General features: G+C 43.3%; 1 protein-coding gene across 1 annotated transcript in view; it reads right to left on the bottom strand.

The window, feature by feature from the left end:
* Nucleotides 1–20,027, bottom strand: part of DUSP8 (dual specificity phosphatase 8) — a 107,422-nt gene that overhangs the window by 38,772 nt on the left and 48,623 nt on the right. The window contains exon 3 of the mRNA XM_066610121.1: nucleotides 18,646–18,784. Within this exon, the coding sequence (XP_066466218.1) occupies nucleotides 18,646–18,784 (139 nt within the window). The remainder of the gene's footprint in view (nucleotides 1–18,645; nucleotides 18,785–20,027) is intronic.

The following is a 20,027-nucleotide window of genomic DNA, read 5'->3' as shown; positions in this document are numbered from 1 at the left end:
AAGGTTGCTCTGGAAATCTTGCCCAGCTGAGCTGCTGAAGTTGGCCAAGACTATAACACAATATTACATGTGCTCGAACTGAAGCAAGACTTTTTTGGGGGTCACAAACATACCTGTACCTGAAAGAAAACTTTCATTAGTAACTTTCCTCTGTAGAGTTACTTCCTTATTTTTAACCCTGTTGCTGGTTAGATATTTCTCTGATACTCGAAAGCTTGCAGTGTACCTTGTCCTTCCATGTGTTCCAATGCCTCTTATTAATAAGAATAATAATATTACTACAGTGCAGGGGTCTGAAGATCCAGAAGACCCTTTACCTTCATGGATCAAAGACCATATAACTGTGACTAGGGCCACCAAGTCCACATTAGTGTCTCCTAGAGACACTAGCATTACTGCTTTAACTCTCTTCTTGTGCACTGGGCCCTTCCACAAACACAGACACACTGGCAGTTTGCTGAGATACTGGCCTTATTAAACATTTCATTAAAACGTGCAGCTGCTACTTGCTTTGCAGCAGGCTCCCCTAAATGCTCTGTAACAGTGGGTGTTAATGATGTGCTAATGAAATAGTTTGCCAGGAACAGACCAAAAGGACCATTAGCCTCAGTTTGTGCAGACATGGTCTTCAAGGAGCTGAGTAAGGTCAAACCTTGTTCACATTTCACAACACATAATACTGTGAAGCATACTGTCCTTTTTGAGCAAAGCTACTTTTGCAGACACAATTCAAAAGCCCTGTTGAAATTGGGCACTTTTGGATGGGCACATGTATAAACATAAAGAACTTCTTGCATTCATTCTGAAATATACAGAAGTCAGGATGCATTTTAAGGCCCGAGTCAAGTTGTTCAATTGTACCCCTACTCTGGCATCCCAGCACCCAACATCGCCAAACAACTGTTCACATGGGACGTCAGGGGTCTGTTCTGCGCACAAAGATAATATATTAGAGCCACACACAGCCTGAACTTCAGCCTTAAATTGAAATTAAATCAACAATGATTCTGTATGGAGGCAAAGTGATGTTGCTCTATGCCAGAGATTTTCAACTAAGAACACAAGAACATAAGAACAGCCCCACTGGATCAGGCCATAGGCCCATCTAGTCCAGCTTCCTGTATCTCACAGCAGCCCACCAAATACCCCAGGGAGCACACCAGATAACAAGAGACCTGCATCCTGGGGCCCTCCCTTGCATCTGGCATTCTGACATAGCCCATTTCTAAAATCAGGAGGTTGCACATACACATCATGGCTTGTAACCCATAATGGATTTCTCCTCCAGAAACTTGTCCAATCCCCTTTTAAAGGCATCTAGGCCAGATGCTGTCACCAATCCTGCAGCAAGGAGTTCCACAGACCAACCACACGCTGAGTAAAGAAATATTTTCTTTTGTCTGTCCTAATCGTCCCAACACTCAATTTTAGTGGATGCCCCCTGGTTCTGGTGTTATGTGAGAATGTAAAGAGCATCACCTTATCCTTCCCATGCATAATTTTGTATGTCTCAATCATGTCCCCCCTCAGGCATCTGCTTTCTAGGCTGAAGAGGCCCAAACGCCATAGCCTTTCCTCATAAGGAAGGTGCCCCAGCCCTGTAATCATCTTAGTCACTCTCTTTTGCACCTTTTCCATTTCCACTATGTCCTTTTTGAGATGCAGTGACCAGAACTGGACACAATACTCCAGGTGTGGCCTTACCATTGATTTGTACAATGGCATTATATTAGCCGTTTTGTTCTCAATACCTTTTCTAATGATCCCAAGTATAGAATTGGCCTTCTTTACCGCCACCGCACATTGGGTCGACACTTTCATCGACCTGTCCACCAACACCCCAAGATCTCTCTCCTGATCTGTCACAGACAGCTCAGAACCCATTAGCCTATATGTGAAGCTTTGATTTTTTGCCCCAATGCGCATGACTTTACACTTATTTACATTGAAACGCATCTGTCATTTTGCTGCCCATTCTGCCAGTTTGGAGAGATCCTTCTGGAGCTCCTCACAATCACTTCTGGTCTTCACCACTCCGTCTGCAAACTTAGCCACCTCACTACTCAACCCTGTCTCCAGGTTATTTATGCAGAGGTTGAAAAGCACCGGTCCCAGGACAGTTCCTTGGGGCACACTGCTTTCTCAATTCAGGAGAGGACCTGCCCTCTAATTCCCTGACTGTGGAGTTTCTTCAGTAGCCTTTGGTGAGGGACCATGTTGAACGCCTTCTGAAAGTCCAGATATATAATGTCCACGGGTACTCCCACATCCACATGCCTGTTGACCTTTTCAAAGAATTCTAAAATGTTTGTGAGGCAAGACTTACCCTTACAGATGAGACATTCCACCATCTTACCCAGTACAGATGTTAGGCTGACCGGCCTATGGTTTTCCCGGTCCTCCCTCTTTCCCTTTTTAAAGATTGGTATGACATTTGCTATCCTCCAATCTTCTGGCACTGTGGCCGTTTTGAGGGACAAGTTGCATATTTTAGTCAAGAGATCAGCAACCATTCTTTAATTCCTTAATAACTCTTGAGTGGATGCCATCTGGGCCCGGTGACTTACTGATCTTTAATAAGATCAATAAGTGGTGCACCATGGCACACTGATGTGCCACAAATTGTATGCAGGTGTGCCATGGAAATTTGGGAGAGGGTAATTAACTAGTAGAGCCATTGGGGATGTGACCCTCCCCACTTGCAGCAGCACTGTGTGTCTTTTTGATTGCAAGAAAACTGATGGTGTGCCCTGAAAATTTTAGCATCTTGTCAAGTGTGCCATGCAATGAAAAAACCTGAAAATCACTGCTTGGTCCCTTGGAATTTCTGTGGTTGAAATCCTATATATTTTGCACTGGAAAGTACAGTGGAAAACCAATGTACTTGTACATTGGAAGTACGATGGCCATCTGTGCTGGGCCTGTGTGACACTGGTTGCATGTTAGTGCACACAACAGTTGCTAGGTAACCACCAATGGTTAATGCTTCTTGATTTATCTTCCTCAGGAACAGGCTGCCTCTTTTACCAATCCTTTGAATCTATCTAATAAGCCTATGTTCAAGAGTTTGTACTGCAGGCCCATTATGGTTTCTGTCCACACTCACAAGTTAATGGCGCTTTGGCTAATGGCCCCATCAAATTGCTTCATTAGCACCTCATTAGCACCCATTGTTACCAAGCACTGAAGGAGGCTGCTGTAAAGCAATGACAGTTTTTGCCTAACTTCTGAGTCAGCCTGATACCATAAGGGCACAATCCTAACCCCTTATGTCAGTGCTTTCCAGCACTGGCATAGCGGTGCCAATGGGACATGTGCTGCATCCTGCAGTTGGGTGTCACTCACGGAGGCCTCCTCAAAGTAAGGGAATGTTTGTTCCCTTGCCTCTGAGCTGCACTGCTCTTATGTCAGTGCTGGAAAGCACTGACATAAGGGGTTAGGGCTGCGCCCTTAGGGTGCTTTTAGCAGCAAAGCACCCTCCAGCACCACATGCCACCTCCTCAGTCACAGTTTGCATTTGCTTTCAAAGTCTCTTATCCAAGCAGTGATTCATTTCTAAGAGTGGTCACATATCACCACTGTAAGGGACCTGGACTATAGGCAAGACCAAAAGGCTGTTGTGTTATTCCAGTAGTTCTCAAACTTACACATGCCACAACCCACAGTACCAAACTTTTGTATTATTTATTATCACTTTCAAACCAATGGAAAAGTATTCTGAATGCTTTTAGAAAGCTGTTTTCTGCAATCATTTCAACGCATAGTTTGGTGCTATGGAAAGATGTTCCGTTATCTTTATGCATTGCTGTATCAACAATGATTAGTACATCTTTTCAAAGCTGTATCAGAGCTGTGGGGTTCTCCCATGGACAACCTTTTGCAGTAATGAAATCTGACCTTCCCTTCCTCTTTACTTACTGGTACTTAGCCAATTTCTAATTCATGACATAATGGTTACCTCTCTCCCCCCACGGCTACTTAGCTTCCTTAATAGACTCCAGAGAAGAACATCTACAGAGCCCATATTGGAAGTTCAAATAAACTATGATGCTACTGGTTCAACCATTTCCTTCATGCATAGTTGTTAAAAATTGAGGCCCTGTTTTGCTTGATTTAGTAGGGACCATTAAACAACTCAGTATAAATAAATGAAAAATTAGATGGTCTGACACAAATATTGGCGCCTGGCTTGTCTGATGAATATAAGTGTATTTCTGCACAGCTGTTAGTGTGCTGCAACCCTTCGTGTATGTTACATGTATAACACTTGAAGGAGGTAAAGAAAATAAAGAAGTTTGTAGGGTTTAGTGAAATAGAAGTGGGAGAAAAATGGGCATATATGATAGGCTGATGAAAGATGCAGGTGCTCGGCAGCTTTGCAGGGTTGCAAGTAGTATGGGGCTACTATGGCCACATCACTCAAAGGCAGGGGTCTCCAAACTTTTTGGCCAGAGGGCCACATGAAATATCTGGCGCAGTGCTGAGGGCTGGAAAAAAATTTAAATATAAAATTTAAATAAATTAGAGATGGAACTTAGATGAATGAATAAATGAATGAGTGGGCTCATTCACTCAGCCTCTCCAGCCCACAGAACACCCTCCAGATGCAATCAGAGAACAGCTCTGGTCATGTATAATCAAGTGGGCCAGAGGCTTTCAGGGGACAAGAGGCTGGCTGCGGGCCGGTTAGAGGCGGGCCGCATCTGGCCCCCGGGCCAGGGTTTGGAGACCCCTGCTCAAAGGCAACGAGTTTGCTGAAGAATGTACGTGTGAGTGTGTGTGTTTGTGATTTCTCTGCAGCTATTATGGTGTCGCATTCTTTCCAAATCATGAGTGTAAATGGATGCTTCAAATTTAGAAAGATTGCTGGAAAAATCTAAACATTCTTCACAGATTTGGTACACACTTAAGAGTGGGGAGGGAGGATGAGCTCACATGTACATCAGCGCCAGATGAAAAGCTCCTGACTTCAGAAAGGAAATGAGAGGCCTTAGCATAAGATGGTGATAAAAAAAAGGAACAGACACTCAGAAAGCCCTCATACTTCCACTCCTTCAATCAAGGAGTATGGGATTCTCTCTAGCCCCTGTACTGAGCTGGCTGAAAAATCTGCTGATTCAATTCAATGCATTGTACATACTGCATCTACTTTTATTTTTTATTACATTCATAATTCAATTTCCATGTGATTTTTAGTATTAACTGTTTTACTTCTGTAGAGGATACACTCCCCCCCATGCATACACATTTTCATCAAGCTTTACTTTCTCCCTCACTGCATACTTTATGCTGATAAAAATGAGGCTTTTCTTACTCCCTGGAAATGTCTGCAGGAACATAGGAGATGGTGCATATGAAAAGGTACACAAGCCAACTTTTTTTCCATTTGGGAGGGCAGAAGTCATGAAAAGGAGCCCTAGAAAGAGTCATAGTTACTTGACTAGCATACTGTACTGGATTTTCACATGCACTGCACTAAAAGCAGTGCACAAGGGAAATGAGAGAGAGAGAGAGAGAGAGAGAGAGGAAGGAAGGAAGGAAGATCCTCCTTAAATACTGATTTACTACTGCTGGCTTCTCTTGGGGCAACTAAGCCTTATTTAACACTGACCAGTGGTGCAGAAAGCCCTACCTGTACTGTAGCGTTAATTTCATTAGTAGTAAGATAGGATATGCATACTTCTACAAATACAAGTGGAATTACTGTAGGCAGCTGCACACATGCAACAGCAGTGGAAGAAAATGTTCAATGCAGACAAAGGGAGCTTCCAGTCTTGTGATTTACCTCCTGATCTATCCTGGTTTTTTCAAGTGAACGTGACAAGATAATACTAAAGGTCCTTCAGCTTGGTTAGGAAGATGTGATGACCTCATGACAGTACAAAAACACCCTCTCACCTATTTTTGCCAAGGAAAGCAGGGCTGCTAATTGTTTCAAAGGATCTATTTGACTCCAGCTTTAAACAACTGATGCTAAGGATTATTTTAAGTAGCAATTTCTGTCACTTATGCTGAAGCACAGACAGTCCTAATCCTTAGCGGTTCTGCCCTACTACCCAGGAAAGCTTTCCTTCAGTTTCCATTACTAATAGTCAGTGCATGCCTTCTTCTTCTCAGAGTAACATGAAAGGCTCTTGCAGATGTGCTGTGAAATGGCTACTGTGACACTTCTTTGGATGGGCACGCCAACCCCCTCACCATTCCTGCAAGTAAAGACAAAAATTATGCAGGGGAGGGACAGAGTAGATAGAGAGATGCTCTTTACCCTCTCACACAATACCAGAAACAGGGGACATCCAATAAAATTGAGTGTTGGGAGAGTTAGAACAGACAAAAGAAATTATTTCTTTACTCAGCGCGTAGTTGGTCTGTGGAACTCCTTGCCACAGCATGTGATGATGGCATCTGGCCTAGATGCCTTTAAAAAGGGTCCAGCAGGGCCGTTGTTATGTTGTTAAAAAGAAAAGAAAGTGGCGAGGTCTTCCTTGCCAGTCGCAGCCCAACACCATCATTGCCGATGGCACAAACTCAAGAGGACTGTGCTCCATGAACCAATATAATAGAAGCTCAGAGGTGTGAAGGGAGGGGCTGCAGATGCCGCTCTGGAATCAACAGAGGTTAAAGAACAGTCAGGCTCCTGCAGGAATAACAGTGCTATGAAGAAGGGAGAGAGTACGTCATTCAGGAAAAATGTTGGCCGTGTTCACTTTTTCAACACTTCATGTGACGTCAGAAAATCCATCTAGATCAACAGACTTTCTCCTCCTGCAAATGATGGGCAGTGCACAGGGCTATTTAAACCACATATCCAAAACAAAAAACAACATTTATCATCTCCCCTGCCTCACAAAATAATTGGAAAAAGAAGACTTTGAGGAATAGGACAAATTGAGTTTATGATTCCTGCTCCTCCTTAGTTCTCCTTGTTCCTGTTGTCAGCAAAAAAAATTGAACAGCCCTGCAAGTCTGTTAGGGTTATTGAAATTCCTGCCACCGCTGCACAGCATCCTCACTACCAGCAGGCCCTGAGTGTGTTGGACATTGCTCTCAGGAAGGTGCTCACATACCTCCCTCGGAGCCAGTGCGAGAAGAACCAGAGAGTGACAAAGAGTGGTGGAGCAGGACCTTTGCCCAAGGGGCTTCTGGGTTTTGGTCTGCACTGGTGACTACTGGGATGAGATATATCCCCAGGGACAAGTTGCCCAAGAGGGAAATGTTGCTTGGTTTGCTTAGAGAGTGAGGGTTACTCTTTCCTTCCCACCAGAACTGCTCCTTGGTGAGAGGCACTGTATGAAGTGGGATTTGAGGGTTAGGTTGGTGGATGGTCCCCTGGTGTAGTGAGGGAAAAGTCTGGGGTGCACTTCACCTCCCTTTGGAGCATCCTGCCCATTTACCAACTCCCCTTTTTAGCTGCTTTTTAAATTCATCAGTTTTTATTGAATCATGCTATTTTATATAGTCTGATGTTTTGAGAGGGGCCAGCTAGTATGCAAAGGTTGGAGGGTAGTGGGTGGCGGCGGCTGGGAGTCATTTAAATAGTGATAGGCAGGGGGAAGCAAGGCAAATCATTACAAGGGAGAAAGGACAGCCTACAAATATTCCAAATTCTGGTACCCTCCGCCCAACAGGATCTCTCAGGACCCCACTCTATCCCCCACACTTTTCAACATCTACATGAAACCAATGGGGAGGTCATCATTATATTTAGAGTTGGGCATCACTAATATGTGGATGTGACCAGAGACAGGGCCTTTGGCTTGTGACACCTGGCTTTTGAAACTCTCTCTCCCTCAAACTTAAGACAGCTACTACTTGTTTGCCTTCCACAGTACTTGAAGGTATTTTAAGTTAAAGGCCTTGCAAAATAGCACTGATTTTTATGTGCCGCTTTTATTGTATTTTTTTCCCCTGTTATTACATCACCTTGGGCTCCCAGCAGGGTGGAGAGGCAGGGTATAAATCTTATACAGAAATAAAATAAGACTCTCTTGCCCTTTGTTAGTTCTTTGATGTCCCTCTGATACACTGAGCCCCTGAACTCACTGCAGGGAACACCAGCACCATGTAGCTACAAGGAGAGACATGCAGCGTGATATAAAAACATTAGTAAAGATCGCAAAGTAGACCCACTGAGCAGGTGTGCATGTATGCCTAAGGCATCATAGCCAAGAATGAACTCCATGAAGGTTATTAAAACAGCAAGTAGCAACTCCAAGGGGCTACTGCAGTGACTCAACTCTTTCAACAACTGGGAAATTCTCACTACAGCAGGCTGACCAGGTTTCATAAACCAACAGATTTCATTAGCTATCAGCTGCTAGGAAATTCTAACTAGTATTTCCTGAGCCCAGTGAGAATACTTTGTAACTCTGCTATGGATAACCCCGGATCAGAGACAATACTAGCATTTACTACCAGTTTTTCTACTACAGCTGCTTATGATAAGGAGTATAAGAGAGCATTAGGATTCCTGCATTCTTCCTGCATCCCTTGTTCCAACATCTTAACAATGAGCATAACCATTGGATTTTAGCTGTACCTTCCTGACTAAGAAAACAATCACATTTATTTATCTGCAAGCCCTTAAAATGTGTGTAAATACAACTAGGTCCAATTTCACACTGACTTTCTATTTTATCTTTAGAATTCTAAACATGTACAAAACTGCCATGGCAGAATAACTGCACAATAATTCCAAAGTTTACTTCTTATAAGACTCTTTGTGATCAGGTATGGACACCCAACCCAAGCACAATACAGAAGCAAAATATGAAGGTTGTATGCATGCATATCTTGCTGTAATCCTCTTTGAAACACATGTGAACAGCAATCAGTCTCAAATTAGAGCAATATTTACATTTATTTTAAATAGAGTCATACTGAAAATAAACTATGCAGCCCTCATATCTAATGTGCTGTGCATGTGTTCAGCAATTTGGAATCTATATCACAGTACAAGATGTCCAGGGTTGCAGCTTTTCATTTATCTTGGTTATAACAACTTGCCAAAATTTGCCACAATTAAGTGTATTGATGGATAAAGCAGATACTTGCATACTAGGGAGACAACCCCGTACAGGTTTGGTTGGAAGGAAGCTTACTTAATTCCTTGTAAACATAGTTACTTGCAACTTTAGTGAAAACAACAACCCACAGATGTTTGGTCACCAATCCATCACATTTGGACTACAAATCAAGACTTCCAGTATAAATACAGATTTGCCCTCAATATCCACCAAGGATCTGCCCAAGACCCCCTCCCCCACAGATACCAAACCCACAGATATTGAGATCTGGGGCGGGGGCGTTCAGAGGACCTCCTGACATGATCAAAAGTGTCTTCCAGTCATGATCAGAGGTGTTCTCCTCCACACACCTCAGAAAGTCTCCCAGAGATTTCTGAGAAGCACTTCTGGTTCTGATCAAACTGGAAGTTCCTCTCAGAAGCCTCTGGGAGATCTTCTGTACCTCAGAACACCTCCTGGGCACAAATGAAAGGCAGTTCTGGTCAAGCACATGAGGTTGGGTGAGGCCCTCCAGATGAGGGTCAGGACCCTCAGTAAGACAAATCCACGGGTCCCAAACCTGTAGATGAGGGCCAAACTGTAGTTCCTGTGAAGATATCAATTGCCTCTCAGTACACAAAACAAGCAATATAATCTTACGGCCAGGTGGCTTAGAGAGCTGCAAAGCCAGCATCAAGCGATTAGGATTTGAAATGCTCCTCCCCACTTAGTATAGGCAGGAGGGCTATGTTCAGCTGGTAGACCTTTTCCTGTTCTTGTCCTTCTGTAACAGGGAGACGTGAATATGCAGGACAATAATACAATCCTTAGGATTTCTGCTTTCAGTTAAAAGGGTGAATGTTTCTAGGTGTCATAAAGACCAATCCTCTCCAGGCCAATCAACATTCGAATCTAGTGCCAACAGAAGAAGTACTAGATTAGAATGATCAGCACCAGCTATAAATGGCACTCTGGCAGCATGCTCAGTAGCATGCTGTCAGGGATGTTGGTGGGAAGGCCAGACCCTTCTTGCCTGTGTTGTTGGTTCTCCCACTGCCTGCTGGAACAGGTAAGTTAGCAGGAGAGGCAGGAAGGGGGAACGAGGGCAGGGAAGGGGCAACACTGGGCAGTGATGCTATAGGAGTGAGCAAATTCAATGATGATGGTACATGGCAGATCCTATCCCCCTTTCCTTCAACTTCCCTGCCCCCTTTCTCTCCTAGGACTTGAACTAGAGAGAACACTAGCACAGGTCTGAGGAGAGCAGGAGGTTTATAGAGGTGCACAGGGATTTAAAAACTCTTTCTGAAGCCCTCAATCTGCCTAAATGCTTGTATACAGCACATCTGTTTTTGACACGGCTGCACTGGGGCAGGGAAGATAGGAGTGGATTCACAGATGCTATTGTGAGGAAAGAATCATGTTTGGTTGTGCTGTAAGCTTTGGGGAAAAAAAAGTATGTGGGAATTCCTGTTATCTAGAAAAGAAATGAAATTTGTATTGAATTCACTTCTCTACCCCCTTGAACGCTTACCTCCTGGATGCATATTCCCCCATGTCACATGAACCCCTTCACCATCACCCTAAGTTCCCAACCTATATACTGGTTCACTCCAGAGGAGTGTCTGGAAGTTTTAATATACATAGGTCAAAAATAAGCTGTTGCGCTTGCACAAAAGCACCACAATGGATCAGCTACAACAGTGGGAAAGTGCCAATGCAGCTGCCTATACTTTAGACACCTGTAACTTGAGAAGCAGGTATACCTTACTTAAAAAAACAAAAATCCAAATTCTTATATAGGTGTGTACCACTTAACAATGGGAACACATTCTCCAATTCCCAATGTTAGGAGATTAGGTAGTTAAGGTCAGACCAATCTAGTGCCTTTGTTGTGTAAACAGATACCCCTTGCCAGATACTACACAGGCTACTGGAGACAGGTTGCCTCTTCTTTGCATTAAGACCCTCTCTGTTGTGTAAACATACACTTTGCTGCAGGCTATGGGAAACCTGATTGCCTCATTAAGAGACTCTTTGATGTGCCAACATCATCTACATGTATGGTGTGCCTTTTTTTTTTTTAATGACAGGAACAGAACACAGATCTTGTAATTTCTGAAATGAAGTATCCTCAAGAAGGGAACTAAGTAAATAGGTTGGGTTTAGAAAGAAGTTGCCACAAGAAACATTTCAGAGGTAGCAAGTAATAGTCATGGAACAGGTTTTAGGGTGTGGAAGACAGACTGAGCAATTTGAGGAGGTCTGGATACAGGCGCTGACTGTTTCTTAATACCCTCAGATTTCCATGATCTACTTCCCCACATACCAAGAACATAGATTATCTCCAATGAAATCAATACTGGGGCTCTAATAAGATGGTGGCTGAATCATTTGACACTTAAGGCAGGATCCAAATTGAAAGGGGGTCCAATCCTGTTGTGTTCAATCAGCAAACTGACCAGAAAATACACTGTAAAAATTATAATGTATTTACTTCTTCAGTTTTACCAGTAGGAGATCAGAATCATACATACCCCTGCTAACTGGGTAAGAGGCACTTTTTCAAGTGGGTACTCCTCTTTTTAGCAGGGGGAGAGTAACTGGCCCACCTCACCCCAGCAGTGTCTTTTCTAGTGGCTGTCTGCTGGTGTTCTTTTGCATCTTTTTAGATTGTGAGCCCTATTGGGACAGGGAGCCATTAGTTGTTTTTTTTTTCCTGTAAACCGCTTTGTGAATTTTTAGTTGAAAAGCGGTATATAAATAATAATAATAATGTTTTCTTTAGGGCCATTTCTCATGCTCCTTTCAAAAAGCACATTCACATGCTTGTGACATAAAATGCTAGAAAACAAAATGCCATCGCACATACTAGGGAAAAATTTGCATAAGACAAATTTCTAGAAATGAACAGGTATAGAGAAACAAAATTGTGCATCTTTTCTAGGAGTCATGGATATGTTGTCCCCTGTTACATCTTAGGACATGTGTGTATGTGTCTATGCAGGTTTATATTTGGAAAGTAAAACAGAAGCGACCTTCAGACCTCCCAGGTACTGAACATTTTAGTCCCAATTAATAGCCTGTAGCCATGTTAGATGAAAGAGGAAATTGCATGTCTTAGAAGTCAGCTCTGCCTGCCACTTTTAAGTTTTCAGCTGCATTTCTTTTTCTTGTTTTGAGTCATGCTTTCCACATAAAACTCAGCAGCCGTGACCCAGTGTTCTACATTTCAGTTCCTTTCCTCCACCCAACACATTAGTGGTCTGTATTTGACATTAGTGAATTTGCGGGCTCCAGGGTATGCAGCTCATGACGCCACAGCAAAAACACACATAAGAATCTTGCCAAAACCTCAGGAAGGAAATTACCAGCAAACTTCTGGGAACAGGCTCCCTCCCCTCCCTGAACAGAATGGCTCATGTGCGTGTTTAATTGAGAACTGAGTTAATGTGAATTAAAAAAAGCAAAAACCACCACACATATAGCCTGATCATCTACTTTTTCCGCTGGCAAAAATCCTGATGAAGTTACAAAGAACCATGGTGGGAAAGTGCATTGAACATCTCAGAATGGTGTGATGTTGCTGGCTTGCTTGTCTTTTATTGATACTACAGTGACCTTGCAATAGGGGTGCGTGCTCTGCCAAATACAAGCACTGCTTGCATCAGTTCTCCCTTAGAAGAAATTGCTATCATGTGCAGATTGTTCAGAGTGGAAATACATTTGGCTGAATCACTGCCTTCTTCCTCTCCTCACTTTGCTTGAGTTCTGGAGCAACAGAACCTAAATCAGCAAATGACATGGCCAGTAGGTTTCGAAAACTGCATTACAGATAAAGTAGTACTAGACCAGTATTTCTCAAGCAGCAGTACTCATACCACCAGTATGAGTACTCAGTAGTACTTGAGGTTGAGTACCTCAGTAGTACTTGAGGTTGTGTCCAGTGATACGCGTGGAACCCCCAAACCCTCACCGCCTAGCAGCAAGACCAGCAATGCAACGCGACAAGCAGCAGTAGGAAGCTTGGTTTAGCAGGCAGAGCTCCAGTGTGCACTTTTTGCATGCTCAAAAAATCCCTCCTATCTGCCCCGAGCCTCTTACTGGTGTTTGTCATGTCTTCCAGTCAGGAAGTAACTGGCAATGACACCATTGTCAGTTACTTCCAATAGGTGGACCATGTGACGTGGTACGGCAGGGGACAAACGTTGAGAAACACTGTTCCATTCATTATTTTATTACTTTATAGAGCAGCAACACGAAGCATCTTTAAATCAATATAGCATCAAGGCCCTACTGTGTGAGGTGTTGTTGCAAAGCAACAAAATCTACTTTAGTACCCACTGATAAGATGCTGACATTTGCATTCTCCATTTTATATGGAGAGAACAAATTAATCACCTTGTCAATAGCACTCAACAAGTTCACAGCAACACCATTCTCCAGAGATCAAGCCTATCCCCATAGAGTAGACACCCTACAGTCAAGACAAGCAGGATACATTTTTGGAGAGATGTTGGTTAACATTGTTCCTGCATAATCTGCTGCAAACAATCAGCTTGTTCTTGTAATCTCATATCTAAATGCAATTCCATTTCCACCCCAATCTGCCCTCTTATTCATTCACACCCCATTCAAATTACAGCACTAATACATGCAGGCAGCAAATTGTACACAAAACCACCATGATAGCACAGGCATGCAGTTAAGGTAAGATTTCTAGCTGGACAGGTTTAACAGAGTTTTAAAGAGAGTTATTTAATTGCAGCTCAGTACAGGATAGAACTGCACAGTGTAATGTGAGGGGTAAAACAGCAAGGTACAGAACACCTCGGACCAGTGGTTTTCAAACTTCTCAGGAGCTTTACTCCCAGGGTAAGTTTTGCAGGGGAGGGGGTGAAGGCAGCAAAACAATCCCAGGATCGAATTACTAGTGGGGGTGGGAAGGGGGGTGCTTTTACTTATTGATGTGTGCAGGACGTTGCAAAAGAAGCAGGGAGCCCCATGCAGTCCTACGCAGGGCTCCCCAAGTCTTAGAACATTGGAAAAATGTGAGCGCAAAGCACTTCTTCTTTGCATTCACAACAAGGAAGTGCTTTGCGCTCGTGTTTTTCCAAGTTCTAAGACTCAGGGAGGGCTGCATGGGGCTCCCCGCTCCTCCTGCAACATCCTGCACACATCAGTAAGTAAAAGCACCCCTTTTCTGCCTCCTTGGATCGTGTCGCAGCCCTTATCCCCTTCCTTGCCCCTTAAAGGGACCAGGGGAGCTTTACATGAGCTGGTGAGTCACCCACCAGTTTGAGAACCACTACCTCAGACCATATCTGAATGACTTACATTTAAGTCAAATTTAATGAAAAGTAATGGAGTTTGTAGTTTTACAAAACATTTAAAAATTATAAAATCATTACTTTTCTCAGCATTCAGATTAATCCTATGTGTTAGGATAAGGCTCGTGTGTGTAGTATGGACAACATTCATACTGAATACGTGAAAATATCAGGCTACGAATGGCAACAACACTATCAGAACTATCTTTCGAGAACGTCAGAACTTGTTCCAGACTTATATGTGAACGGGCAAGAATATACAAGGGGGATATTAACGCCCCATGATCTACTTTCAGTTAAGCACCTGTCATTTTCTAAAATGATAATCTGCACAATTCTGATCTCCATGCAGAAAAGTATCACATGTTACTGGCCGTGTGCTTTAAAACAATCCTGTCAGTATCAAACTTACATTGATGCAATAGACCATCATGTGCTGGGGGGAAAAAAACAAAATATTCCAAAATAGGATGCTACAGAACTGGTTTATTCTGGTTAAAAGAAAACAACCACCATAAACACTTGCCTATAAGGCGAGAAATTTCTACCAATAAATCAAGCGTAGATTGACACCTTGTCTTATCTGTGGGTCAGGAATCAGGGCTGTTCAGGCATGTCTCAGCAGCCAGGAGAAGCTTGGAGGAACTTTAGAAGTGTCTGCAGAAGGTCTGTGAATCATTACAGTTTACAAACAGGCAGATTTGTTTATATGTAGAGCCTTCGGAACATGCTCCTTAACTCCAAACCCAGGAGTGACTCTTAAAACAGTGAACAATATAAAATTGTCTGGCAGCAATTGAAGCAGGGTGTTGTGCTGTGGTAAGCTGTTCATGTTGCTTTATAGCGGTGCTGCATTTGTTTTGAATTGTTTTTAAAACTGCAAATGCTTTCCTGCAGTTTCAAACTTGGATTTTTTTTTTTAGCAATTCCAGGTAATGTTCAATTCTGTTGCTTTGAGGGGGGTGACACACAGTACTACATAAGCAGCTTGTTATTGTCTTCAAAAACTTTAGTGTGGCTCAGATTCTTTTGCCCTTTCAATCAGGATCCAGGGCAAGCTGCAGCTCCTCCTGACAAGAACCATTCCCCAAGTTTTACCCCCAACGTATCCAAGGGTCATGAAATGTTCCATGATTTTTGGCAGAAAACCTGCCCTCGCCTTATCAGTGAAATCGACTTACAGGCAAGTATCTATGAGGCAAATTAATGGAGGCTGGATGTATCAATAAGAACATAAGAACAGCCCCACTGGATCAGGCCATAGGCCCATCTAGTCCAGCTTCCTGTATCTCACAGCAGCCCCACCAAATGCCCCAGGAAGCACACCAGATAGACCTCATCCTGGTGCCCTCCCTTGCATCTGGCATTCTGACACAGGCATTTCTAAAATCAGGAGGTTGCGCATACACATCATGGCTTGTACCCCGTAATGGATCTTTCCTCCAGAAACTTGTCCAATCCCCTTTTAAAGGCATCCAGGCCAGATGCCGTCACCACATCCTGTGGCAAGGAATTCCACAGACCAACCACATGCTGAGTAAATAAATATTTTCTCTTGTCTGTTCTAACTCTCCCAACACTCAATTTTAGTGGATGTCCCCTGGTTCATCCACTGGTCCCCTGGTGTTATGTGAGAGTGTAAAGAGCATCCCCCTATCCACTCTGTCCATCCCCTGCATAATTTTGTATGTCTCAATCATGTCCCCCCTCAGGCGTCTCTTTTCTAGGCTGAAGAGGCCCAAATGCCGTAGCCTTTCCTCATAAGGAAGGTGCCCCAGCCCCGTAATCATCTTAGTCGCTCTCTTTTGCACCTTTTCCATTTCCACTATGCCTTTTTTGAGATGCGACGACCAGAACTGGACACAATACTCCAGGTGTGGCCTTACCATAAGTTTTTTGCTGGATGGAGGTACATTCTGAGGACTAGGACACACTTGACCTCCAGCCTCTGAAAATGGACAAAAGGCAGCAAAGGACTATCCATTACTCTATTCCCATTTTATACTTCTGTAGTATTGGCCATATCAAATTAAGTAAAGGTACCTAGAGAAACCATTGATTTGACGTAGTAAAGTGGCTCTTATGTTTTCGAGAGTTCAAATTACTGCATGGGTTAAAGGAGCAAAATTCTGGTAAATCTTGTTTCAAATTATATGTAGGCTACTGAGGGCCCAATCCTATCCAATTTTCCAGTGCTGGTGCAGTTGTGCCAGTGGGATGTGGGCTGCATCCTGCAGTGGAGGGGCAGTCACTTGGGCCTCCTCAAGGTATGGAAACATGTGTTCCCTTACCACGGGTCTGCATTACGGCTACACCAGAGTTGGAAAGTTGGATAGGATTGAGCTCTTAGTCACTACGTGCTGGGAAACAAGATAGGTAGAAGATCTGCCTTCCTAAGTTGAGGCATGAATGAGTTTTAAGCTTCCTTTTCCCCTTCTTTGTCCACTTGGAGGATTTCATTCATTCATGGCACACCCTTGGCTCCTGCAAGCATTGTAGCTGCACTCACTCTGCAGAAAGGCTATAATTAGAATATCATGCTTACTTAGTCACTTTACTGCATGGGCTGTGATGGGGATAAGAGTCCCTTGGGGACCCTGATTCATTGCAATGAAACCCCCACCTTTTCCCTCCTTTTCCTCTTTCCAAATGAACCCATTGATTATTTTTTAAGAGCTCTGGAAGGGGCCCTGCTCATTCATTCACTCTGTAAATACTAAACCATGGGCTGAATCTTTTTTAGAGAGGAAGAGAATACAGTACTCAAATCTTTCTAATAGTCTCCCTTTCCTCGCTACCATCTTCTCTTCCTTTTCTGAATGCCACCATTCTACAAACATGCCTCTGTTGGTTACCCGAATCATTCAAGTGGATCATAACAAGAGATGTGCTGGAACAAATGGCATAAATGAGAGGAACAGACATAAAAAGAAACAAGTTCCTTGTGGTGCAGGGAAGCACTAATGTCTCTCCTATTGGCAAGACAGTGCTCACTTGCATAGTCTGGGCTGTGGTGTTTCTAGTGGATGAGCAACACTGCCCTCTACCGGACAGAAGAGATTAAGCTTTGTATTGGCCAACTTCAGGGGAGTTGTCCCCTTTAGCTTTAGGGTAAGATATCCAACAATCCCACCCCTTAGGACAGTATATTCCCAAGTGCAGATTGAGTGGTTATAGTGACTCCTAGATCCTTTGGAACAATTTAGTCTGCACTTCATGTCCAAATCAAGCAGCTCCTGATTTTTTTTTTAATCTTGCAATATGGCAAACAGGTTCAGTGCATTCCTAGGTTGACCCTACAAAGACTGATCTCTAAAGTATAGTTAAAAGGTAGATTAGAAGCAAGACTACTAGCTTCCACATTTTCGCAGGTGAAAGGACTCTGAACCTTGGCTAGATCTGTGTTCAAGGTGAAATCAACTGACAGCACATCACCTCTGCAATTTTCACAGTAGTGAAATAAGGGCACCCTTCCAATTTCACACATTTTTCATTAAAAATTTATTAACAGATGTGTCAAGCAAACTTTTCTTTTCAGCATCAGGCAAAGAAGTGGATTTGCAAAGATTTGTGAAATTACTGCCATTTACCTCAAGAACTACAGATTGCTATTTAGAGCACAGGCTGCAGCCAGAAGGCACCTGTAGCCTAGAGACAGAAAGAAACTGTGATAATGGTTCCCTCAAGACTCTTCACTCACTGTAGCATCAGTCTTGGCAACATGCCATATCATCCCATTCCTTAGTAACACTCCTTTTTTTAGTAACTATGCAATTAAATTCAGGATCAACAAAAGAGATGGAGGAAGAATTATCCAGAGCTTGTTCCACCAATGCAGAACTACCTGTCTAAATATCAGATTTAGGGAATGGTTAGCATAAATCATATGGAGAGACTATATTGGAATGTATTTTGTGATTGATCACTTAACTACAATTCATTGAGCAACCATGAATTCATTCGTTGAGCAAGTCACTTCACCAATAGTACCATCAATGTGAGTGGACACAACAGGTAATACAATATTAGGGCTGAGAGTACTCCTTTCTTCACCAAGATTTCTCAAGAAACTATAGATTACTTCAGAATAAACTCCATTTAATTTCCTCCTTCTCATGGAAAGTGACTGGGGTAAATCCTATCTAGCCAAAAAAAAGCCAGGCCAATGGCATGGTAAGATTGTCAGTTCCATTACTACTTTGCCACCAACTTTTATGTTTGTAGAGTTTCAAGTTCTCAGAAACACTTCTTTCCCATACCTTCAAAAGGTAGAGTTTCAATATTTCCCCTGTTCTCCTGCCAAGTCCTACCTGTGAGGATGGAGACACGGTGGAAGCAGCAGTCCAGCTTCCCTAGGAGAATGGAGAGGAAACTGTCAGATGCCAGTCCATTTGCATCCCGTGTGCTCTGGTCATAGACCACCACATGTTGGTGCTCTTCTGCCTCTACCTGTGAAAGAAGCACCACAACAGAGCCTTAGAGCAGATACAAACAGCTAAGAGTCTTAATCATTTTTTTCTTACTCCATTGTTCCAATGCTGCTTCCAAACTGAAGAATGGAGGAATAAATCCATCTGCTATGCCACCTAGGAGAAATAGTTTCCTTGCACCACGATTTTTTCTCATGGGCAGGGATACATTGGCTAAGTGGGATACCCCATGGTCACTCTCAATGTTGCAAACAATTGTAGGCAAAGGGATAACCAATCAAACAAGCTCTCTTTCACTTTCTAATGAAGGGTGTAAACTCACAATTCTCCTGTAGGGACACACATAAACTGCAAATCTACATGGAACCCATATTTCTCTCTGCACACATGCAAAGAACTATGACACATGTTTTAGAAGGAGTTTGAAAGACCTTCCTCAGTCACTGTTTATTTGTGAGGTCCAGTGGCTATCCAATGTTATGTTCCATGGGAAAAGCTATAGCTGATCTCTACGGTCTCTCACCTTCCACCCACCTCAGGACTTCTGCAGCTGAAGCATTTTGTTAAAATTGATGGCAACTGCCAGCATAACAAAATTGTTTGTGCTCGACTCAAATGAGAGGTTTTGTATGCACTGCTATTGCCTGCCCCACACCATCCCCCCCCCAAAGGCCACACACACACATACACTTTGGAAGGTGAATACAGGCAGGGAAGGAAAACTATCATAGCTCCACCTAGCTTGGTACTTGAGAGCCAGGGTGGTGTAGTGGTTTGGGAGATGGACTCAGACCTGGAAGATCCAGGTTCAGATCCCCCCTCAGCCACGAAGCTTCCTGGGTGACCTTGGGCCAGTCACTTTTTCTCAGCCTCACCTATCTCACAGGGTTGCTGTGAGGAAAAAAGGAGGCGAGCAGCCGTGTACACTGCCCTGAGCTCTTTGGAGGAAGGGCGGTATAAAAATGTAATAAATAAATAAATAAATACTTATGAAGAAAGCATGAGAACCAAACACGCACTGCGTCTGTTCATTGCAAACAATTGCGGCATGGAGCAGGGAGGCTGCATGCTGGGCTTCTGGTAAGTTCAGGGAAGGGGTACGGGCTCCAGATAGCCTCTTCCTGTCCACTTGGCAGGTGGGCATAAGCACTAGGGAGAAGCAATCTGTAGTGATAGCAGCTTTTTACCTCCTTTCAGTAGTGATTTTTCCAGTTGCACTAGAGAAAGAAGGGGGCAGCGGCTGCCACAATCCTCTTCCAACT

Source organism: Tiliqua scincoides, chromosome 1 (genome assembly GCF_035046505.1).
Source record: "Tiliqua scincoides isolate rTilSci1 chromosome 1, rTilSci1.hap2, whole genome shotgun sequence".
In the NCBI taxonomy this organism is placed as follows: domain Eukaryota; kingdom Metazoa; phylum Chordata; class Lepidosauria; order Squamata; family Scincidae; genus Tiliqua; species Tiliqua scincoides.
This window is presented reverse-complemented; position numbering and strand designations above follow the sequence as displayed.